This window comes from Erythrolamprus reginae, chromosome 8 (genome assembly GCF_031021105.1).
Source record: "Erythrolamprus reginae isolate rEryReg1 chromosome 8, rEryReg1.hap1, whole genome shotgun sequence".
Lineage (NCBI taxonomy): Eukaryota > Metazoa > Chordata > Lepidosauria > Squamata > Dipsadidae > Erythrolamprus > Erythrolamprus reginae.
The window spans coordinates 6931806-6957478 of record NC_091957.1 but is presented as its reverse complement, the minus strand read 5'-3'; the positions used below and the strand labels follow the sequence as shown (position 1 = coordinate 6957478).

Here is a 25673-nt window from a genome sequence, read left to right as displayed (position 1 = left end):
GATGGATATATGTTTATCCCAGGCATGTTTAAATTCAGTTACTGTGGATTTACCACAACTGCTGGAAGTTTGTTCCAAGCATCTACGACTCTTTCAGTGAAATAATATTTTCTAACGTCGCTTCTGGTCTTCCCCCCAACTAAGCTCAGATTGTGCCCCCTTTTCCTTGTGTTCACTTTCCTATTAAAAACACTCCCCTCCTGAACCTTATTTAACCCTTTAACAGATTTAAATGTTTCGATCATGTCCCCCTTTCCCTTCTGTCCTCCAGATTATGCAGATTGAGTTCATTAAGTCTTTCCTGATCAGTTTCATGCCTAAGACCTTCCACTGTTTTTGTAGCCGTCTTTGGACCCGTTCTATTTTATCCATATCTTTTTGTAGGTGAGGTCTCCAGAACTGAACACAGTATTCCAAATGGGGTCTCACCAACGCTCTATACAGCGGGATCACAATCTCCCTCTTCCTGCTTGTTATACCTGTAGCTATGCAGCCAAGCATTCCACTTGCTTTCCCTACCGCCTAATGTTGCTTTAAGAGCCAGGGCTGCAATTAGCCGTAATAGGGAGTCAGATGTGTTGCTCTCTTTTTTTTGGTGGTTATTGTGGGTTAGTCTTGCTAATGCTTGCTATTGCTCTACTGCTAACCTTAATTCTCTGATCTCACTCTCTGCTAATTTTGCCTGTGCGATTATACCTACTGTGTGTTAAATATGGCCATTAAGTGTGGAAAGTGGTCGTAAGTCACTTTTTGCAGTGCCGTTCACTAAAAGAACGAATTAACTCGAGGAATATCTGTATTAGGAAATCTGAAATTGTGATGGGTTGCCGGGAGGAGACTTCAAAGGTCCTTTTTCTAACTGCCAACGATTCTCCGTTCCACCTTTCTGTGCCAAACCTCTCAGAGCAGCTCAAGAAAGAATTATCTTTCCTAGGTTCTATTTCCTTTTTGGCGGGCAGCCCGGAGAATGTTTGAAACTCACATCTTCAGCCGCCTGAAGGGCCACTTGGGAAGAGCACTTTATTTACTGACCATCCTTGACGGATCCTTCTTGCAGGTTCTAAAGTGGCCTTCAGATAACCCAAGTCCAAGCAATTCCCTTTCAAGCAAGTAGCCCAAGAAGTGGAAACTGCACCAACCCTTTGCAAGAAGAGCTTCAACAAAACTCCTGGCTGGACCTCTAAGGGGTGTCTGACTCGATTTCATTGAAGGCGTCATCAGGGTTGGGTTTGACCTTGGGTGGGCAAGGCCAGCTCAATGTCACTCATGTTGGGAGCACTTGTGGTGGCCAACTGCTAAGGCAGGACTTGCCTCACACCTCCTTTGCTCTCATTATAACCTTCCTTCTTTCCTTGCTTCTGCCTTTTTCTTCCTTCTACTCTTTCCTTATTTTTATTCCTTTCTTTTTTCCTTCTCTCTTCATTCTTTCCTCTTCCTTCCCTTCTCTTTCCCTTCTCTTTCCCTTCTCTCTTCCTTCTTCCTTTGCCACTTTCCTTATTTTTTCTTCTTTCCTTTTTCCTTCTCTCTTCATTCTTTCCCCTTCCTTCCCTTCGTTCCTTATTTTTCCTTCCTCTTTTTCCTTCTCTCTTCATTCTTTCCTCTTCCTTCTCTTCTTTCCTTATTTTTCCTCCCTTCCTCTTTTTTCTTTCTCTCTCCCTTCTCCTTCTTTGTTCCTTTCTCACTTTCCTTATTTTTCCTTCCTTCCTCTTTTTCCTTCTCTCTTCATTCTTTCCTCTTCCTTCCCTTCTTTCCTTATTTTTCATCCTTCCTCTTTTTCCCTCTCGCTTCCCTCTCCTTTCTTCCTCCTTCCCCTCCTTCTTTTTCCTTCTCTCTTCCTTTCTCCCCCTTTCCTTTCCCCCCCTTCCTTCCTCTTTTTCCTTCCTTCATCCTTCTTCCTTCCCCTCTTTATTTTTTGTTCCTTGATATCTTCCCATCTTCCCCCTTTTCCCCCTTTGTTTTTCCTCTTTTCCGTTCTCCTTTCCTGTCCCTTTCTTGCATGCTCAAATGCAAAAGGGGAGACGTTTCTCCTTTCGTTTTGTTTTCAGATTGTATTGAGAGGCGGCCAGTGAAAACGGAGCCCAGGGGCCACCCGCAGCCTCCTGTGCCCCATTTTCAGCCACAACGGCCTCCTGCAGCTCTCTGCCAGTGAAAATGGCAGAGGGCTGCAGGAGATTGTCGTGGCCAAAAATGAAGCTGTGAACAACCCTCCCAAACTCTGTTTTTGTTGGCAGAGGCACCACAATCCAATCCTTTACTGCAGTGTTTCCCAACCTTGGCCACTTGAAGATATTTGGACTTCAACTCCCACAATTCCCCAGCCAGCAAATGCTGGCTGGGGAATTCTGGGAGTTGAAGTCCAGATATCTTCAAGTGGCCAAGGTTGGGAAATACTGCTTTACTGTTTTTCAAGGTTGGCCCCAGGGACCAGATCTGGCCCATGGGCCTTGAGTTTGACACCCCTGTCCTAAACTAAAAATCAGCCTTGTTTGTTAAATGTCAGTATCCTCCATCCGAGACAGGGCATTTAGCATTTAGACTTATGTACCATTTCATTGTGCTTTCACAGCCCTCTCTAAGTGGTTTACAGAATCAGCCTTATTGCCCCCAACAATCTGGTTCTCATTTTACCCACTTCGGAAAGATGGAAGGCTGAGTCAACCTTGAGCTGGTGGTGAGATTTGAACTGCTGAACTGCAGCTAGCAGCTGGCTGAAGTAGCCTGCAGTGCTGCACTCTAACCGCTGCGTCACTCCAGCTCTTATAAGTAGAACTCACCTGTTATGTTATTGCCGATCAATTCCAAATATTGATCTACGGAGGTGAGGATCTTGTAGCCAGCACTGTTGATGAGAATTCGGGGCTGTAGACCTCTTTCATAGGCCTAGAGATGGGAACATATAAACATATAATTTACATGTGGTCAACATTACTGCCACTAATGGTTCTCCCCTAAAGCTATCATACTAAATGATCTCCCCTAGAGCTAACATACTTTACGGAACCTTGTCTAGATATTCAAAGCAATTATGCCTGAAACTGCCTACTAATTGCCAAGCTGTTGGAAAAAGAATTCCTTTTCCAGTCTTCGTTTTCAGTGCCCTGGGCAAATTTGCAATATTTCCTACTGGTATTATAGATCTCTTTGATCTATCATAGCTTTCCTAGAAGCCTGCACTTCTCCAGTGGAATAATAATTATAGTAGTAGTAGTAGTAGTAGTAGTAGTAGTAGTAGTAGTAGTAGTAATAGTAATCACTGACCCCCTCAGAGAAGGTTCACAACTTGGGCATCCTTCTCGATCCACAGCTCACATTAGAGAAACATCTTTCAGCTATGGCGAGGGGGGCGTTCGCCCAGGTTCGCCTTGTGCACCAGTTGCAACCCTACTTGGACCAGGAGTCACTGCTCACAGTCACTCATGCCCTCATCACCTTGAAGCTCGACTACTGTAACGCTCGCTACATGGGGCTACATTTGCAAAATGTTCAGAAACTTCAAATTGTGCAAAATGCAGCTGCGAGAGCAATCATGGGCTTTCCCAAATATACCCATGTTACACCAACACTCCGCAGTCTGCATTGGTTGCCGATCAGGTCACAATTCAAAGTGTTGGTTATGACCTATAAAGCCCTTCATGGACCAGATTATCCTTCTCCAAACAACCCAAGTTGACTTTGACAATAACAATCCAGGGTCCTCACCAGTTTGTTCTCGTAGAGCACCAGCCCGTAATTGAGGGGCACAACGCTGAAACGGTTCCTCCATTTCTTGTTTTCTTCTATGTACTGGAAGAGATTGCCCGAGAAGATGATCCGGTCTTCCAGGGGTACCTTGAGATACAAGAGAGAAGGAGAAACACCATGAGATGGAGAAGACATTACCGGGACACTTTTGAATGGCTTTGGGCAACCTCGGCAGCCCTTTAATTCTTGGACATTTGTTTAGCAACTGTTTGAAGTTATCAGAGTGCTGGGAAAAACGATTTATGACTGGTCCTAAGATTTTTGCCCTGGACTGCCAAAGCCTCCTTAAGTGCCACCGAAAGGCTCCTCTGGCAGCCCAGAAAAGCCCGAGATGGCCGGGATTAAAAGGGGAATGGCAGGAAACTGTCTGGGCCTTCGTGCCACTCTCAAATTTCTTGGAAAACTTTTCCAGGTTCGAGTTCTTAAATAGAAAATGGTTCTTAAGAAGAGGCAAAAAAATCTTGAACACCCAGTTCTTATCTAGAAAAGTTCTTAAGTAGAGGCGTTCTTAAGTAGAGGTACCATTGTATGTAGGTATGTAACATATTCTTGCTGAATTGAAAATGAAAGGATATATATGAAATACATATATATGAAATATGTATATATTTTTCATAGATACTTACATATACATATACAGTATACGTATATACATATACATACATACATACATACACACACACACACACACACACACACATACATACAGTTACATATTTTTGCTGGTAAGTTAAAAGGAAGGGAGCCTGTTATAGATCTATTTCGACCTTGTTCTGGTCTCATCAGACAGACATACCCTTACTGGGATTTGAACTTCTGCATGCAAGGCAGGATATTAACCTCTAAGCCACAAACTCTCCTCCAAATCAGCCTTTACCAGGGAAGAGCTATATGGTTGTTATTCTGTTGAAATAACCCTGATATCCCCAAATATGGGAGGAAGCAACTTTGCTTTCCTTTTAAAAATCCCTATACTTACACACACACACACACACACACACACACACACACACAAACATCCCTTCCTTTTCATTATCAGAAAAAAAATGTATGTATGTATGTATGTATGTATGTACGTATGTATGCATGCATGCATGCATAATAAATTATAGGCGATTAAACAACTATATAAGACTTAGATGAAAGTTTAATTCAGCTTAAAAGAAATTAAATAGCATTGTAACCTGAAATTAGATATAGAATCATTCTGAAAAAGCTGTAAAAGCGAGTAATCATTCTTTGTATTTGTTTTGATGTAGGGATTTTTTTGTGCTGAATTTCATGTGTGTGGCCTTTTTTGTCTGTCTGGTATGTCATTTTTTTAATGGAAAAACTTAAAGGCTACTTTATTGTTGTGTTGAGAAACGGGGGATGGAGACAGAGTCAAAATCCAAATTATCTGCAAATATTGGCTCAAAGCTCAAAGATCACTCAAGCAGGGTCAAAAATAGCATTGCCCAGTCGGGAGAGGGGCAAAAAAGATTGGGGGAATCTCAAATATTTGCAGTTTCATCAGTCCTGCAATGGCTTAATGAGCAGATTAGAAATAAATTTGCAGGGGGCAGGGGAGAACCCTAAATCCTCAAAACATCCAATGGTCTATTTTAGCTTGCATAGATTAAAAAAAACCTGATACATGTATTGTTTGTTGAGTGACACGGTGCAGAAAAAAGTGACGTGTCCATTTTTCGCATTTACAACTATTGAAGCATGGCCATCATCACGTGATCAAAATTTGGGTGTTTGGACTCACATCGAGGACTACCTGCACTGGGGGGCAAGTGTTACTGCACAGAAAAGGGAGAAAGATGGATAGGTATGTCCCTTAAATAGCGATAGCACTTAAAACTTATATACCGCTTTACAAGTCCTCTCTAAGCAGTACACAGAGTCAGCCTATCGGCCCCAACAATCTGGGTCCTCATTTTACCCACCTTGGAAGGATGGAAGGCTGAGTCAACCTGGAGCCTGCTAAAATTCGGGCAGCCGGCAGCAGCAAAAACAGCCTGCAGTACCGCACTCTAACCACCATGGCTAAATCAGTGGTACTCAATCTTTTCAGAAGGGAACCAGGCCGCATGAGTGGTGGCCCGGTTCCAAATAGACCAGGGCACGGTAGCGGGCTGCTGCCCATAGCTTTGGGACCTCTGATTTAAAACTTGTATTTTGGGGCAACGGCTGTTTGTCATTGCTAGTGTAATACGCTGGAGGCCTGTCTGCCCCCCGACAGCTGGTCCTGCGGATGTGATGGGCCTAGAAAATGGAGCATCCCTCCTCCTGATTAAAAACTTAGGGTAGACGGAATCCTGCACGCCCGTCTCCATCTGGGCGTCTCCTGGTCCTTGGCAGACCGGCTGAGTTGCAATTAAGCACTTAGCCTGTTTACATTTGCAAGAAAGAGCGAAGATCAGCTGCAGAGAATAATCACTGCTTCTGTTGTTTTTTCCTTCCTTCCCTTTTTTTTCGTTTTTGAGGGAAGGGGCAAGGAAATGAACCGTCCCACAATACAAACATCGGAACAGCAAAGTCTGGCTGGCTCTAATGTCAACCCGAACCAGGCACACACAAGACAACCTTCTGTGCCGTGGCTGAAGAACCCAGCCTTATTTAAGTTTAGAAGGCCTGGAACCAGGAGTGGGCAGCAGGCAGGACGGGATGGAACGCAGTTCCACTGGTGGAAATGAAGATGCATGCGCAGCTCCAGCTGATCGGTGGCTGTCACTTCCTGGATTACTGGTCTCGGCTTGGCTCTCCTTTTTTCCCTGCTGCTGCGTCTGCGCTCCTTGCTTTTTTCCTCTTTCCTCCTTCCTGGCCTCAGACGAGCTTCCCTCTCTCCTGCCTGGCTCCCCTCCAGCCTCACGCGGCCACCTCCTGTCTGAGGTGCAAGCAGAAGGCGTGGGTGGAAGCGACACTGGAAGCATTTATGCTTCTGGCAGCACCTGTTCGCCTAGCTACCCAGCCTGAGATGGGGGGCAACCCAGGAAGGGGAGCGCAGGAAATGTGAAGCAAATTGTCACCCCAGCGAGCGACACTGACATAGTTGTAAGTCAAGAACTTAACAGTTCACTTGAATGATGATGATCGTTCAAGCCACTCCCACCTGGTCACATGGCCGGCAAACCATTCCCACCCAGTCACATGACCTTCAAGCCACACCCACAAAATAAGCCACACCTACCCTGTGGAAGTAAAAATTTTGGCAGCCCATCACTGGGCGTAACCAAAAATAGGTGAGAAGCACTGGGTTAGCTCTACCCGAACTCAACAAGGATGTATGTGTGTGAACCCCGCTGTTTTCAACAACCCTGGTTAAGCCATTCTTTCCCCCTTGCGTCATCCCTTCCCCCTTTCTTCTGTTTTGCCTCCTAGCAACACCTGTCCCTCCCATCTGTACCCTCACGCGCCCATCCCATCTCTCAAAAGACCCTAAAGACAATGTCTCTGATCGTTATCGGAAAGACATGATCTCCTCCCTCTCGTAAACTTGGGATGTCTCCAAATCTTTCCTCTTCTACCTGGGGTTTCCCCTAAGGGACCTTCAAGAAAAAGAAGGAGGAGGAGGAGGAGGAGGAGGGGAGAGAGGAGGAGGAGGAAGAAGGAAGAGGAGGAAGAGGTGGTGGAGGAAGAAGAAGAAGAAGAAGAAGAAGAAGAAGAAGAAGAAGAAGAAGAAGAATTAAGAAGAAGAATTAAGAAGAAAAATTAAGAAGAAGAAGAAGAAGAAGAAGAAGAAGAAGAAGAAGAAGAAGAAGAAGAATTAAGAAGAAGAATTAAGAAGAAAAATTAAGAAGAAGAAGAAGAAGAAGAAGAAGAAGAATTAAGAAGAAGAATTAAGAAGAAAAATTAAGAAGAAGAAGAAGAAGAAGAAGAAGAAGAAGAAGAAGAAGAAGGAGAAGGAGAAAAATTAAGAAGAAGAAGAAGAAGAGAGAAGAAGAAGAAGGAGAAGAATGAAGAAGAAGAAGAAGAAGAAGAAGAAGAAGAAGAAGAAGAAGAAGAAGAAGAAGAAGAAGAAGAAGAAGAACAATGGTTTTTTTTTGGGGGGGGGATAGCTTTAGAACTTATTTCTCAACAGGTGGCCCGAGGTTGTTTGTGTCAAGGCTGACTTACCTTGCGATGCATAAGTTGGGCTTGAGGAACCGTTCCTCCTTCGATCTCAAAGCGGACGCTGTTGAACAGGGCAATTCCATATTGTTCCCGGTAGAATTGGCTGAACTCCGTGAGAATCTTTCCTGTCTTCCCTACAAAGAGAGAAGGAGGAAAAAAACTTACATTAGAAGAGGCGGAAGTCTGGAGTCAACGTGTAAGTCACACACAGACACACACAGTAGTCTAAGCAAATCTGAATAGAATAGAATCTTCATTGAGAATAGAGTATTGAGAATAGAATAAAAGAGAATAGTCATGATAATGACTATTATGATAATAAAAGAGAATAATGATAATGATAATAATAATAATAATTAATAATAATAATAATTATTATTATTATCATTATTATTAATTAGATTTGTATGTCGCCCCTCTCCGCAGACTCGGGGCGGATATTCTCTTTATTGAGAGTAGAATAGAATAGTCTTTATTGAGAAGAGAACAGAGTATTGAGAATAGAATAAAATAGAATAAGAGTCTTTGTTGAGAATAGAAGAGCATAGAATAGAATCTTTATTGAGAATAGGAATACTGTAGAATCTTTATTGAGAATAGAATAGAATAGAATCTTTATTGACAATAGAATAGAAGCTTTATTGACAATAGAATAGAATAGAATAGTGGCATGAGAAACCATGTCGGCCTGGCACGCTTGGCATCAGCCATTCCTCTTCCGGGTTTCTGGCATGCATGAACAAGTGACAATCAGCTGGCCTTTGTGTGTGCGGCAGTGCCGGAAACCGGAACAACTGGTCTGTGAGCATGCACGCTGCCCTGTTGATCGTCTCGTGCACATGCCTGGCAATAACCGGAAGACTTGCTGGCTAATGCGCATGCTGGAAACTGGAAGTAGTGCAAGTTCTGTTGTCTTCTCAGTAACCTCCTGTATCTTGCTTCTAAGAGTGGGTCATCCACTCTAATGTCTTCTTCATTCTCTGACTGGGACCAATCCCCCATTAACATAACTGCCCCCTCTGGTGGTTCATCCAAGTCTATTTCTTCGCAACCCCCCTGGCCCAGGGTATCCAGAGGGGCCTGTCTCATCCGCCTCAGAATCCAACATTACTAGAGGTGGACAAGGAGCACTCACAACAGATAGACAGAGAAAGAGAGAGAGACAGAGAGAGAGAAATAGAAAGATGGATGGATGGATGGATGGATGGACTGATGGACAGACAGACAGACAGACAGACAGACAGACAGACAGACAGACAGACAGACAGACAGATACTTTAGTCCAGTGATAGGGAACCATTTTTTCCTTGGGTGCCAAAAGAACGTGTGTGCGCGATTGCCCACACCCATAATTCAATGCTTGGGGTGGGCAAAAATAGCTTCTCCCACCCCTTGAAAGCCCTCTGGAGGCCAGAAATGGCCTGTTTCCCAACTTCTGGTGGGCCCTGTAGGCTCATGTTCTGCCTTCCCCAGGCTCCAAAGACTTCCCTGGAGCCAGAGGCGCGTAAAAACAGCCTCCTCCATCCCTCTCGAGGCTCTCTAGAAGCCAAAGACGCCCTCCCAGAGCCTCTGTGAGAGTCTAAAATCAGCTGGCCAGCACACACACATGCACGTTGGAGCTGAGCTAGGGCAACAGCTCGCGTGCCAGCAGATAGGGCTCTGCGTGCCACCTGTGGCACCCGTGCCATAGGTTCACCATCACTGCTTTAGTCTAACAACAGCCCTGCCTAGACAAAAATAATGGAAGTCAATGGACCATGGTTAACAATTGCCAGAATATACATTTCAACCAAGTCCCTCCGGTTCTAAACTAAGATTCCTGTTCTTACAAAAGTGGTTCCAGGTGTGTCGGGACACATGCCAACTGCCCCAGGCTACACAACTGGAAAAGACAACAGATCTGGAAAGGCAGTCTAGACTCATCGATAAACATTCCCAGCCCTAGAAACAGCTGCAGCAGAAGCTTCCCAGAGAAAACTGCAGGGACCCAACCAGCTGGTTAACAGAAGTCGAAGGCAGACATTGTGTCGCTCGCTCAGCTTGTGCGATATTGCACAACCCAGTGAGAGGTTTCCTCTTAAGCGCTGCTACCTGGGCAGTAATGCAAAGTTAGAGGGAGGGAAATCTTTGTGGCCTACCCCTCATTTCCCTTTTGCAATGGGAATTCCCCCCACGTCTTTATTGGTTTAAAGGGGAGTACTAGGCAGGGAAAGAGAATCAGCATTTGCCTTACTAAATAAGTTTGATTTACTTGGAGTTATACTGTATTGTTTAAGTGTTCCCTTTATTTTTTTTTGAGCAGTGTACAAGCTACAGCTTATATAGCTATTGCAAAAGATCGGCTTTCGGTGACTAAGTGCTGGGAGCTATAGTTCAGAACATTTAGAGAAGATGGGGAGCACACCCTGAGTGCAAGCAACGCAGGCAGACATGAACTCATGGCGACTCCTCAGGGGTTACTTCCTCTTGCAGAGATTCCACCTTACTCACTCCGTTCTTGGCCACCATCCACCCCTCTGCAAAGGCTTACATTCCTCACTCAAAACTGCAAAGCACGCAGAGCCTCAAAATAAAAGAAAATACAGTGGTACCTCTACCTACAATGCCTCTACTTATGAACTTTTCTAGATAAGAATTGGGTGTTCAAGATTTTTTTGCCTCTTCTCAAGAACCATTTTCCACTTACAAACCCGAGCCTCTGAAACTGTAACTGGAAAAGGCAGGGAGAAGCCTCCGTGGGGCCTCTCTAGGAATCTCCTGGGAGGAAACAGGGCCGGAAAAGGTGGGAAGAAGCCTCCGTGGGGCATCTCTAGAAATCTCCTGGGAGGAAACAGGGCTGGAAAAGGCAGGGAGAAGCCTCCGTGGGGCCTCTCTAGGAATCTCCTGGGAGGAAACAGGGCCGGAAAAGGTGGGAAGAAGCCTCCGTGGGGCATCTCTAGAAATCTCCTGGGAGGAAACAGGGCCGGAAAAGGCAGGGAGAAGCCTCCGTGGGGCCTCTCTAGGAATCTCCTGGGAGGAAACAGGGCCAGAAAAGGCAGGGAGAAGCCTCCGTGGGGCCTCTCTAGGAATCTCCAGGGAGGAAACAGGGCTGGAAAAGGCCGTGGAGAAGCCTCTGTGGGGCCTTTCTAGGAATCTCCTGGGAGGAAACAGGGCCTCCACCCTCCCTGTGGTTTCCCCAATCGCACGCATTATTTGCTTTTACACTGATTCCTATCAGAAAAATGGCTTCTTCTTACAAACCTTTCTACTTAAGAACCTGGTCACGGAACGGATTAAGTTCATAAGTAGAGGGACCACTGTACAATGGTTTCGAGAAATGTCACAATGCACTTCCAGGCTAAGCAGCTGTCGGAAGAAAAACGAGGGACCCAGGCGGCCTCATTGTACCTCTGACCAGAAGGCAAAAGTTGTCTCAAAATGGGTGTTTCCCTGCCCGGCACCGTGGATTAATATCTGAAAAGTTTAAAAAATGAGGAAGTGTGTCAATCTCGGGAGTTTTGACTTCACTGCCCACCCCGAATAAACTGCCCCAGGTTGCATGAGCTAATGGCAGAACGATGGGGCTAGAAATGTTATGTTGATGTATCTGCGAGCGAGCTTGCTTTAAGCCAACCCCGTCCCACCCAGGTCCATTAAAATAAAGTTTGGCAATCGAGGGTTTGTTTGCTTTAATGACAAGGATTGCTGAGTGGCAGTTTTCTTCAGTCTCAAAACTTGTGTTGGTCTTTTGACAAACAGGTCTCTCAACGGATTTAATTTGGAACAATTAATACTCCAGGAGTTGCGGAATGCTCCAGGTTTTTTAGGAAGAGATTGGACAAATTGTTTATCTGAAATGTGGTCTAGGGCAGAGGTGGGTTTCAGCAGCTTGTGACCGGTTCTGGAGAACCAGCAGTGGAAATTTTGAGTAGTTGGGGAAAGCGGTAAATACCACCTCTGAATGGTCCGGCCTGCATCTATTCTCTGCCTACCAAGCCCCCCCAGCTGATCAGGAGGAAATGGGGATTTTGCAGCATCCTTCCCCTGGAGTGAGAAGGGAATGGGGATTTCTCTTCTTCCTTCCTTCCTTCCTTCCTTTTTTCTCTCTCCTGCTTTCCTTCCTTCCTTTTTTTCTCTCTCCTGCTTTCCTTCCTTCCTTCTTTCTTTCTCTCCTGCTTTCCTTCCTTCCTTCCTTCCTTCTTTCTCTCTCCTGCTTTCCTTCCTTCCTTCTTTCTTTCTCTCCTGCTTTCCTTCCTTCCTTCCTTCTTTCTCTCCTGCTTTCCTTCCTTTTTTCTTTCCCTCCTGCTTTCCTTCCCTTTTTTCACTTCTGCTTTTCTTCCTTCCTTTTTTCTTTCTCTCCTGCTTTCCTTCTTTCCTTCCTACATCCCTTTCCCTTTCTTTCTTTCTTTCTTTCTTTCTTTCTCTTTCCTCCAAAAAGAAAAAAAAAAGACCAGTCATGTGAAAATGAACACACTCTTTAAATAGATACTGAGGCATTGCAATGCAATCAGCTGATCTGGTAGAAAACAGCAAGATATGAAGGTGGGGAAAATGCTATCTAACTGACTGGTGGTTAAAGATTAAGAGCCAGATCTATGCAAAGTGGAGGAAAGCCTCATTTTCGCCCAATCTCTATTAAACAGCCTTCAAAGGTTCCCCAAACAATAAGCCATTTCTAAGAATTGTTCATCAAACAAAAAAAGATTTCCTCTTCCTTAAAAGAAAACACTACTTATGTCAAAACCACATGGGCGTCTATTTTCTCCAGCCCCAATCTAAGGTTTTAGACAGCTTGCCTGATGGACAAGCTGTAGAAATGCAATCATTTGCATATTCGTCCAACAAAACTTCCCTGAAATTAAACAAATTGGGATTATTATCTCCCCCTCCCACCAAAAAACAGCCCCCTTCACTTCCCTCCCTCTAATTCAATTCAATTTAGTTTATTACAGTCATAGATCAGAGACCAGAACAAATAAAAACACTCAGTAAATATGCAATTAAAAATCCTAGTTATAAAATAAGAAATAACATAGAAACATAGAAACATAGAAGACTGACGGCAGAAAAAGACCCCAAGGTCCATCTAGTCTGCCCTTTTACTATTTCCTGTATTTTATCTTACAATGGATATATGTTTATCCCAGGCATGTTTAAATTCGGTTACTGTGGATTTACCAACCACGTCTGCTGGAAGTTTGTTCCAAGGATCTACTACTCTTTCAGTAAAATAATATTTCCTCATGTTGCCTTTGATCTTTCCCCCAACTAACTTCAGATTGTGTCCCCTTGTTCTTGTGTTCACTTTCCTGTTAAAAACACTTCCCTCCTGAACCCTATTTAACCCTTTAACATATTTAAATGTTTCGATCATGTCCCCCCTTTTCCTTCTGTCTTCCAGACTATACAGATTGAGTTCATTAAGTCTTTCCTGATACGTTTTATACTTAAGACCTTCCACCATTCTTGTAGCCCGTCTTTGGACCCGTTCAATTTTGTCAATATCTTTTTGTAGGTGAGGTCTCCAGAACTGAACACAGTACTCCAAATGTGGTCTCACCAGCGCTCTATATAAGGGGATCACAATCTCCCTCTTCCTGCTTGTTATACCTCTAGCTATGCAGCCAAGCATCCTGCTTGCCTTTCCTACCGCCCGACCACACTGCTCACCCATTTTAAGACTGTCAGAAATCACTACCCCTAAATCCTTCTCTTCTGAAGTTTTTGCTATCACAGAACTGCCAATGCAATACTCAGATTTAGGATTCCTTTTCCCCAAGTGCATTATTTTACATTTGGAAACATTAAACTGCAGTTTCCATTGCTTTGACCATTTATCTAGTAACGCTAAATCATTTACCATATTACAGACCCCTCCAGGAATATCAACCCTATTGCACACTTTAGAGTCATCAGCAAATAGGCAAACCTTCCCTACCAAACCTTCTCCTATGTCACTCACAAACATATTAAAAAGAATAGGACCCAGAACAGACCCTTGTGGCACACCGCTTGTAACCTGTCTCTGCTCAGAATACTCGCCATTAACAATAACTCTCTGATGTCTATGCTTCAGCCAGCTTGAAATCCACTGAACTATCCAGGGATTAAGTCAAATCTTCACTAATTTATCTATCAGCTCTTTATGTGGAACCGTATCAAAGGCTTTGCTGAAGTCCAGATAGGCAATATCCACGGCACCACCTTGATCCAACACCTTTGTGACATAGTCAAAGAACTCAATGAGATTAGTCTGACACGATTTGCCTTCAGTAAAGCCATGCTGATTTGGGTCCAATAAGTTATTGTTTTTTAGATGCTGATTTATCCTCTTTTTGAGTAGCGTCTCCATCATTTTAACTACAATTGATGTCAAGCTAACTGGCCTGTAGTTACCAGCTTCTTCTCTACTGCCCTTCTTGTGGATAGGCACAACACTGGCCATTCTCCAATCCTCAGGAACATCTCCTGTTAATAGGGATTGGTTAAACAAATCAGTCAGGGGGGTAGCAATGACAGATCTGAGTTCTTTAAGAACTCTGGGGTGGATGCCATCTGGACCCATTGCCTTATTTATCTTTAATCTTTTAAGTTCTTCTAAGACATCGGCTTCTAAGATCACTGGAGCTGAATCCGTACAGCTGGAAGCAATGCTATATCCCTCTATAGTATTATTTTGTAAGGTGTCTTTTGAGAAAACTGAACAGAAGTAGCTATTGAAATGGTCAGCGATCTCCTTATTTCCATCAATGCATGTATTATTCCCGGTACTAAGCTTTGTGATGCTGCAGTTTTTCTTCTTCCTATCACTAATATATCTGAAGAAGGTTTTATCCCCCTTCTTTACAGATTTTGCTATTTCTTCCTCTTTTGAGGCTTTAGCAGCATATATTATCTGTTTTGCCTCCTTCTGTCTCATTTTATACACCTAAAATCTATGATAGAATCCAGTCTGTCTTGGTCTAACTCAGAGGTCTTCAAACTTGACAACTTTTAAGACTTGTGGACTTTAACTCCCAGAATTCTGGACAAATCTGGGAGTTTATTTATTTTATTTATTTATTAATCAGATTTGTATGCCGCCCCTCTCCGTAGACTCGGGGCGGCTAACAACAATAATAATACAATGTAAACAAATCTAATATTTAAGTTAATTTTAAAAAACCCAATTTAAGAAACCAATCATACATACTGACATACCATGCATAAATTTTATAAGCCTAGGGGGAAGGGAAAGTCTCAATTCCCCCATGCCTGACGACAGAGGTGGGTTTTAAGGAGCTTACGAAAGGCAGGGAGGGTGGGGGCAACTCTGATATCTGGGGGGAGTTGGTTCCAAAGGGTCGGGGCCGCCACAGAGAAGGCTCTTCCCCTGAGTCCCGCCAAACAACATTGTTTAGTTGACGGGACCCGGAGAAGGCCAACTCTAGTTGAGTTGAAGGTCACAAGTCTTAGTTGCCAGGCTTGGGGACTCCTTGGCCTAACTATACTAAAATTATAATCCATAAAGGAATAAGCAGTGCCATAGGTTCGCCACATTTGTTGTATAAAATAACTATGGTGGATTAGACATGTGTTTGCCCCTAAATTCATTGCATTGCTTAATAAAAGCGATTTCAACAATGATGACAGATCCATCAACGGATTGATTGATGGGAGTTGAACGATGGCTTTTAACCTCAGCCTTGCAAACAAAACGGAGCAGAGGCAGAAAATTACTCATTTGAAACCTTTGGGTGGCCCGGTGTCTTCTTGGAGTGGGGCGGCATATAAGTCCACTTAATTGATTGATTAGTTAATTAATTACTTAACAAAGCAAACTTGATTGCTTTTACATTCTGAGGTCTCTTTGCTGCAATCTGGGTTTATTTTCCTGCACTGTGTTTGTTTATTTTTATTTATTTATTTATTTTGTCCAACACACAATGAGGGTTTTAGTGGGTATATATCTATATACACATAGTAAAATACATGATGAAGGTTATAGAGGAGATACTCATAGTAAAATATATCTAAGAAATAATAGAAAAGAAGATAAAGTAACAGAACATATCAATGAAAGAATAGAAAAAGAGATATAAGAATAGAAGAAAAGTATAGGAGATATAGGAGAGCAATAGGACAGGGGACGGAAGGCACTCTAGTGCACTTGTACTCGCCCCTTACTGACCTCTTAGGAATCTGAATAGGTCAACTGTAGATAATCTAAGGGTAAAGTGTTGGGGGTTTGGGGATGACACTATAGAGTCCGGTAATGAGTTCCACGCTTTGACAACTCGGTTACTGAAGTCATATTTTTTACAGTCAAGTTTGGAGCGGTTAATATTAAGTTTAAATCTGTTGTGTGCTCTCGTGTTGTTGTGGTTGAAGCTGAAGTAGTCGCCAACAGGCAGGATGTTGCAGCATATGATCTTGTGGGCAATACTTTAGATCTTGTTTAAGGCGTCTTAGTTCTAAACTTTCTAGGCCTAGGATTGAAAGTCTAGTCTCATAGGGTATTATTATTTTTTTATTATTAATAATTCTGTTTTGCATCCAGGAGGTTTTGGAGGTTTCTTGAGGCTGAAGAAGTGGTGTCATTGCAGCGTGCGTGACAACTAAATCCCACAGATGAAGCCGCCTGAATCTTGTTTTAATCGACAAAGACCAAGCCCAGAAACTGTCAGAAATGACAAGTTCTTGACCCCAGGGACTAGCAGGAGTGTAGAATGGTTGCATTTTTTTTTTCCTTCGAAGAATCAGCACCTTGCTTGTAAGCCAAAGCTATTATCCTTCTTTTCAAAGTTTCCAGCTAAACCAGATAATTGATTTTACAATACAGGTTAGTCCTCGAAGAGCGGTTTTCTTTAAGTTTGCATCTCTTGTGTGCTCGTGCGTTGTTGTGGTTGAAGCTGAAGAAGCCATTGACAGGAAGGTCATTGTAGCAGATGATTTTATGAGCTATACTTAGGTCGTGCTTAAGGCAACATAGTTCTAAGCTTTCTAAACTTAGGATTGTAAATCTAGTTGTGTAGGGTATTCTGTTGCGAGTGGAGGGCTCTTCTAGTAAAGTATCTCTGGACATTTTCTAGAGTGTTTATGTCTGAAATGTGGTGTGGGCTCCAGACAGATGAGCTGTATTCAAGGATTAGTCTGGCGAACGTTTTGTATGCTCTGGTTAGTAGTGCAATGGTCTTTAAGAGTGAATTTGTAATTTGAGGACTTTCTGTATCGAATGGTTTCACTTTGCTTCAAGGAAGGATTAGCGCCTCGCCGTAGGCCAAAAGTATAATCCTTCCACCCATCAAAGTTTCCAGCTAAACCAGATCAATGATTTTGCAACATAGAAGAGACCAAGAGATAACTTTTCATAAGACGGACGAATAGAGCAAAAGAGCTAAAGTGTGTTTCATCTTCCCTCTTGCAGTTACGAGAAGAATCTTCTTCGGCAAGGGAGATCTTTAAATCAGGTCCAACTAGGGCAGAAATCTTCAAACTTGGGAACTTTAAAGACTTGTGGTCTTCAACTCTTGGAATTCAGTTTTAAAGTTGCCAGGTTTGAGGACCCCCTGAGCTAGGGACTGGGGTCATTTTTGGATTCAAAATTGTATAATTTTGAGATGTTGCTGAAGAAGGAAGGAAGGAAGGAAGGAAGGAAGGAAGGAAGGAAGGAAGGAAGGAAGGAAGGAAGGAAGGAAGGAAGGAAGGAAGGAAGGAAGGAAGGAAGGAAGGACAAAGTCTAATACATTGTATAATTTTGAGATGATTTTGAACAAGGAATGGATGAATTAATTAATGAATGAGGGAGGGAGGACAAAACTACAAATTCTATAATTTTGAGGTGGCCTTGAGTGAATAAGTGGGTGAGTGAGTGAGGAGGAAGGAAGGAGGGAGGGAAGGAAGGAAGGAAGGAAGGAGGAAGGAAGGAAGGAAGGAAAGACAAAGTCTAATACATTGTATAATTTTGAGATGATTTTGAACAAGGAATGGATGATTGAATTAATGAATGAGGGAGGGAGGACAAAACTACACATTCTATAATTTTGAGGTGGCCTTGAGTGAGTAAGTGGGTGAGTGAGTGAGGAGGAAGGAAGGAGGGAGGGAGGGAGGGAAGGAAGGAAGGAAGGAAGGAGGAAGGAAGGAAGGAAGGAAGGAAAGACAAAGTCTAATACATTGTATAATTTTGAGATGATTTTGAACAAGGAATGGATGATTGAATTAATGAATGAGGGAGGGAGGACAAAACTACACATTCTATAATTTTGAGGTGGCCTTGAGTGAGTGAGTAAGTAGGTGAGTGAGTGAGGAGGAAGGAAGGAAGGAGGGAGGGACATTCTGTACAAACACAGATCCACCTGCTTAGAAAAACAATCCCACTTACATTCCTTGTTATCCATTATTCCTATTTCAAGTCCATCTTCTTGGACTAGACAGGAAATAATTAACACTTCAAATGAACTGATAATTTGTCATACTTGCCTAACACTACAATTCTCTCCACCAGAGAGGAAAGACCAAGGCCAGGTCAAGTGGCATTTTCTTGAAAGCCACTCACCAAAAAAGCAGATGAACTTCAAATCCCAGAATCCCCCAGCCGAACAGTTGAGGAATTCTGGGAGTTGAGGTCCAGATATCCTCAAGAACAGCAGGGAACATGTGAACCAAAATTTAAATCACAGTCGCATTCAAGTCAAATTAATGCTCTGGGTTCTGCCTTGAATTTAATGCCCCATTAAAATTTACAAACCAGGCAGGTGCAATTATTGTCTACATCCCCAAAATTGACTCCACACCCTTTTGTTTATTCTGACATCAGGGTTGTGACTCCGTTTCCAGTGTCGACGCAACCATTTAAAAAAGGTGAACCAGATACAAAAAAACCTGCAACGATGCAGCTGTGTTTGATTTGCAACGCACTCAGAATCTCCAAAAAGCCTTTTCTTTCTGGAAAAAAAAATATATATTTGGCGGGTGGGTGGAGCCTCCTGCCGCTGCTACCAGTTCGCCAAACTGCCCTGAACTGGTAGCGATCTGCTACAGTTCTTTTTTAAAATTATTTTTTTTATTTTTTTTTAAATAGTTTATTAATTTATTGAAAGGGGGAGGTGGAACAGGGGATACAGAAAGATAAGAAGGGTATTAAAAGGGACAAACAAAAAAGGGGAATACACAAATCCTATTAGCATGTATAGCTTGTTATATATCAATTCATGATATTAGATTAACCATAATTCTATTACATTCAAAATTTGCGATTATTTCAATAGTTTTAATAATTTTTTATTTTTTTATTTAAAACAATACGGACATATAAAAACAGACAAACATAAAAGAAAAACACACATATCCGGGATGGTTTACATCCCAATTTTCGTCGGAAGCACATATGGAGTTGTATTCGTTTTTACATCAATTGAGAATATTTTTGTCTATATTCACTGTAAATACTGTACATTTCATAAGAGGAATAAGAAATTTAGAAAAGGAAAAATGAAAAGAAGAGACTTTGAAAAAAAATCTAGTTTCAAATTTAAAAAAAATAAACATATCAATTATTATAACAATGTCGCTTGGCGGGACCCAGAGGAAGAGCCTTCTCTGTGGCGGCCCCGGCCCTCTGGAACCAACTCCCTCCAGAGATTAGAATTGCCCCCACCCTCCTTGCCTTTCGAAAGTTGCTTAAAACCCACCTCTGTCGCCAGGCATGGGGGAACTGAGATATACTTTCCCCCTAGGCCTTTACAATTTTATGCATGGTATGTCTGTATGTATGATTGGCTTTTATATAATGGGCTTTTAACTGTTTTTAGTATTGGATTTTGTTATATATTGTTTTATTGTTGTTGTTAGCCGCCCCGAGTCTGCAGAGAGGGGCGGCATACAAATCCAATAAATAAATAAATAAATCTTTTAAACTTTACATTCTACTTCACTTAATTAGCTGTTTCTTTGTTTTAACCAATTGTTAACCGTTTCTTTCCATTCTAATGGAGGGGGAGGAAAATCAACAGCCCAATTATACTCAGATAGTCTTTGATATACAAAAATTTGTTTAGTGACAGTTTGGAAACAAGGGACCAGTGACCGTTTCTCGCACTTACAACCGTTTGCAGCCTCACCAGGGTTCACACAATCCAACCCGCTTCGTATTTATGATACGTGATCCCCTTTTGTGATCTTTCGATGGGTAAAGTCCATGGGAAGCCAGATTCATTTAAAGACCAGGTGATTGACTTAACAACTGCAGTGAATCACTTAACAACAGACCATAAAACAGGGCAAAATTCCCTTAATATTTTAAAAAAATATATTTTAGAAAATTTGTACTGCCGTGACGATTCAAGGCAACTTACACGGATAACAAGTGTCTGCTTATCAACAGAAATTTTGGACTCAGCTCTGGTCGTAAATCGAGAACTGCCTGGACAAACACAAAACTACATACTTTGGAGTCCACGTCAAGAGATACAACGGAAAAATTTAAAGATTTCCAGCTAGCTTCAGACCTCAGCTGTTTTCACTATTTCCTCCTTCCCTCTTGTTTTTCTATAAGGTTTTTAACTAATATTTTTGTTTTTTACCTTTTATAATTTTCACGCCCGCAACTTTTCCACATTTTTCTTTTTTCCCCATTAACTTAGGGCCAGATTCTATTGGTTCTTCTAAAATAAATGCCAGATCATCTTCCTTTTTTTTTAAATTTCCATGCCTTTTATTTCTGGATTTTGTCTCACATTTCTAACACTTCCAATATTAGTATCATCAGTAACAGAGAGAGTGGACATCCCTATCTTGTGCCTTTTTTTAATATTAGAAACATAGAAACATAGAAGATTGACGGCAGAAAAAGACCTCATGGTCCATCTAGTCTGCCCTTATGCTATTTCCTGTATTTTATCTTAGCATGGATATATGTTTATCCCAGGCATGTTTAAATTCAGTTACTGTGGATTTACCAACCACGTCTGCTGGAGGTTTGTTCCAAGCATCTACTACTCTTTCAGTCAAGTAATATTTTCCCCCGTTGCTTCGAATCTTTCCCCAACTAACCTCAGATTGTGCCCCCTGGTTCTTGTGTTTACTTTCCTATTAAAAACACTTCCCTCCTGAACCTTATTCAATCCTTTAACATATTTAAATGTTTTGATCATGTCCCCCCTTTTCCTTCTGTCCTCCAGACTATACAGACTGAGTTCATGAAGTCTTTCCTGATAAGTTTTATGCTTAAGACATTCCACCATTTTTGTAGCCCGTCTTTGGACCCATTTAATTTTATCAATATCTTTTTGTAGGTGAGGTCTCCAGAGCTGAACACAGTATTCCAAATATGGTCTCACCAGTGCTCTACACCAGTGATTTTCAACCTTTTTTTAGCTGCGGCACATTTTTTTACATATACAAAATCATGGGGCACATTGAGCCGGGGGGGGGGGCTAAAAAAAGTTTGGACAAAAAATTATCTCTCTCTTCCTCCCTTTGACTCTATTTCTCTCCCTCTTTCTCTCTCTTCCTTCCTCCCCCTCTGTCCATCCATTTTTCTTCCTCTCTTCCTTCCTTCCTTCCTCTCTTTTTTGCTCTCTTTCTATCTCTCCCTCCTTCCCTGACTCTCTTTCTCTCTCTCTTGCTTTCTTTCTCTCTCTTTCTCTCTCTTTCTTTCTTTCTTTCTTTCTCTCTTTCTTTCTTTCTTTCTCTCTCTCATGCTTTCTTTCTCTCTCTTTCTCTCTTGCTTTCTTTCTCTCTCTCTCTCTCTCTCTGTCTTTCTCTCTCTCTTGCTTTCTTTCTCTCGCTCTTTCTCTCTCTTGCTGAGCTTCGCGGCACACCTGACCATGTCTTGCGGCACACTAGTGTGCCACGGCACACTGGTTGAAAAACACTGCTCTACACAGCGGGATCACAATCTCCTTCTTCCTGCTTGTTATACCTCTAGCTATGCAGCCAAGCATTCTACTTGCTTTCCCTACCGCCTGACTGCACTGTTCACCCATTTTGAGACTGTCAGAAATCACTACCCCTAAATCCTTCCCTTCTGAAGTTTTTGCTAGCAAAGAACTGCCAGTACAATATTGTATTAATATAATACAACATATTAAGATTCTCCAGGTAGTTTCCATTAACTATTACTTTTGCAGTTTGCTTGTAATATATTGTCTTAATCACATTTAATTTCCCCCGCTAAAATCTATCTATTCTAACTGTTGAATCACAAATTTCCCAATTTATGGTGTCAAAAGCTTTCTGTGCATCTAAAAAGATGGAACACCATTTGGTGTCCCAAATGTGTTTAATAGTATTCCGACATGACTAGTGTCAAGATGACCAAGGGAAAAAAATTCAAGATTTCCAGCTTGTTTCAGACCTCAGGTACCATATTTTTCGGAATATAAGATGCACCAGAGTATAAGATGCACCTTAGTTTTGGGGGAGAAAAATAGAGAAAAGAATCCGCTTACCAGGTATTCATCTGGATAGCATCCTTACGCTGGTCAGCTTCAGCACATTATTTTATCCCCTGGTTAGGGCTTTTAAAAAAACCTTATTCATAGAGAGTAACAATAAAAGAGCTTGCAAGCCAGGAAGAGCTGGCAATATTGTTAGCACCTGGTTAGGGCTGGAAATAAACATTCGGAGCAAATAGAGCAATTTTTTTAAAAACCTACAAAGACTTAGGGCTTGGCAAACATTCTTTGCAGAGAGTAACACTGAAAGAACCTGCAAGGTAAGAGCTGGGAAGATTGTTAGCACCTAGTTGGGGCTAGGGGAAAAAGCTTCAAAAAAGCTACATTCAGAGTATAAGATGCCCTGAATTTTCAGCCTCTTTTAGGGAGGAAAAAGGTGCATCTTAAACTCCAAAAATTACCGTATTTTCACTATTTCCCCTTTTTGCTCTTTCGCTCGAGAGTGGAATGTCTCCATTCCTAGAGACCAAGAAACAGGGGAATAAAGGCTGGGTGGAGTTTAAAAATTATAGCTATAATTCAAAGCTAAATGCTAGCTTTGTGGTAGAAACTCTTTGGCATCATCCTGCAGACAACAACCAGACAGGTGAACAGCCTGGAGCTGAGAGCTTCACCTTGGAAGATAAAATACAAACCAAGTGGAGACAGGACTGCTCCTACTGTGCCTACAGAAAACCAATTGTATTGGAAAGATTTGTGTTTCTCCCTGGAAGGAAGGACAGTTTTTAATAATTAATAGTTCCTAAATAATTAATGGTGAGACCACATTTGGAATACTGTGTTCAGTTCTGGAGACCTCACCTACAAAAAGATATTGACAAAATTGAACGGGTCCAAAGACGGGCTACAAGAATGGTGGAAGGTCTTAAGCATAAAACGTATCAAGAAAGACTTAATGAACTCAATCTGTATACAGTGTTCCCTCGCTTTTCGCAGGGGATGCGTTCCGAGACCGCCCGCGAAAGTCGAATTTCCGCGAAGTAGAGATGCGGAAGTAAATACACTATTTTTGGCTATGAACAGTGTCACAAGCCTTCCCTTAACACTTTAAACCCCTAAATTGCAATTTTCCATTCCCTTAGCAACCATTCAGATTATTACTCACCATGTTTATTTCTTAAAGTTTATTAAAAAAAATATTTATTAAAGGCAGACAAAAGTTTGGTGATGACATATGACATCATCGGATGGGAAAAACCGTGGTATAGGGAAAAAACCCGCGAAGTATTTTTTAATTAATATTTTTGAAAAACCGTGGTATAGACTTTTCGCGAAGTTCGAACCCGCGAAAATCGAGGGAACACTGTAGTCTGGAGGACAGAAGGAAAAGTCTACGGAAAGGGGCGGCATACAAATCTAATAAATAATAATAATAATAATAATAATAATAATAATAATAATAATAATAATAATAATAATAAAAAGGGGGGACATGATCGAAACATTTAAATACAGTGATCCCTCGAGTTTCGCGATCTCGATCTTCGCGAAACGCTATATCGCGATTTAAAAAAAAAAATTAATTAAAAAAAAACCACTTCCGGGTTTGGCTTCGGGAGTCAGCTGGGAAGCGGCGCGGCTGTTTTAAAAGGTCGCAGCCGGCCTGGGGGGCTTCCCAGCACCCCCCGAACCCCCAACCTGGGTCTTCCCGGCCGCCCACGCAAAGGGGAAACCCCGGCTCCTCGCTGATGCCCGCCGCTCGCCCGCCCGCCAGCAAGAGGGGGAAGACCCAGGGAAGGTTCCTTCGGCCGCCCAGCAGCTGATCTGCTCAGTAGCGCAGCAGCAGCGAGGAGCCGAATCGGGGTTTCCCATTTGCGTGGGCGGCGGGGAACGCAAACTCCACCATCTACGCATGCGCAGCCATAGAAAAAAGGGCGCGCATGTGCAGATGGTGTTTTTACTTCCGCAACTCTACATCGCGAAAAATCGATTATCGCGAGGGGTCTTGGAACGGAACCCTCGCGATAATAGAGAGATCACTGTATGTCAAAGGGTTAAATAAGGTCCAGGAGGGAAGTGTTTTTAATAGGAAAGTGAACACAAGAACAAGGGGACACAATCTGAAGTTAGTTGGGGGGAAGATCAAAAGCAACGTGAGAAAATATTATTTTACTGAAAGAGTAGTAGATCCTTGGAACAAACTTCCAGCAGACGTGGTTGGTAAACCCACAATAACTGAATTTAAACATGTCTGGGATAAACATAGATCCATCCTATGATAAAATACAGAAAATAGTATAAGGGCAGACTAGATGGATCATGAGATCTTTTTCTGCCGTCAGTCTTCTATGTTTCTATTAACAGAATTGGAAGGGACCTTGGAGGTCATCTAGTCCAAACCCTCTGCCCAAGGACCTCGGCGAGAATTGTCCAAGAATCGACGAGGGTTCTTGGTGTCGAGAGGATCAAGGCACATGTGCAAATGTCCCGCCAGTCCAATTTTGCATCCATGGAGAAAGAAAACCCAGCACTAGATGCAAAATAAAAGCCACCTTTTTGCACTTGTACGCGAATTTTTTTTCCCAAATAGGAAAGAAGTTGAGCTTCACACACACAAACACACCCTCCAACAAGAGGTACTTAAGTTAAATCAATTTTAGTCAATGATTAGCCAGGTTCTAATCGGACGACAATAAACTGGCGGAGTGGAAGCTAGGAAGTCAGAAATCGGCAAAGACGTTTGGTATTCTGCAAACCGCGTGGTTCCCTCCTTAAGGCACGCACCAACACGCTAAGCAAAGACCATTATCTCCACCCTAACCCTTCAGTTTACACACTTATCAACCGTTTTTTTACGAGGAGCCAGAAGCAGTTTTCCAAAACAAAAGGCGCACGAAAGGGACACAGAGTCCTTTCTTGGCTGCACAACTTCCATGAGCAAACAACCGAGGCGGCAGTGTGTAACCGCTCCACGCTGGGCTCCAGAGACCTGTCAATTGGATTCTCCGTGAGAATTACAGACAAGGGTCTCTCTCCCCCCACCAAGACTCAGCCCAATGTCGCCAAACGTTCAGATTCAGTTTCCAATTAAACCACAAGACTATCTTTCTGAACATATGAATGCTAAAGTTTGGAGGGACCTTGGAGGTCTACTAGTCCAGCCCCATGCTCAAGGAAGGCAGGAGGATGTGTAACATATAGTGGTCCAATGGTTGTCAGGTCTACTTATGATGGAGAACCCACAACCCTGGGAGGCAAAGTGTCTGTGCCGTCCATCCACCCACCCATATCTAGCTATCGGTATCTACTACCACTATCTATCTATCTATCTATCTATCTATCTATCTATCTATCTATCTATCTATCTATCTATCTATCTATCTATCTATCTAATCTATCCTATCTACCTTTCTACCTATCTACCTTTCTATCTATCTATCTATCTATCTATCTATCTATCTATCTATCTATCTATCT

General features: G+C 42.4%; 1 protein-coding gene across 1 annotated transcript in view; it reads right to left on the bottom strand.

The window, feature by feature from the left end:
* The window catches only part of NIBAN2 (niban apoptosis regulator 2), an 87876-nt gene that overhangs the window by 28752 nt on the left and 33451 nt on the right, over positions 1-25673 (bottom strand). The window contains exons 2-4 of the mRNA XM_070758736.1: positions 7846-7976; positions 3700-3828; positions 2775-2880 (exon numbers count right to left, since the gene is read on the bottom strand). Of these exons, the coding sequence (XP_070614837.1) occupies positions 2775-2880; positions 3700-3828; positions 7846-7976 (366 nt within the window). The remainder of the gene's footprint in view (positions 1-2774; positions 2881-3699; positions 3829-7845; positions 7977-25673) is intronic.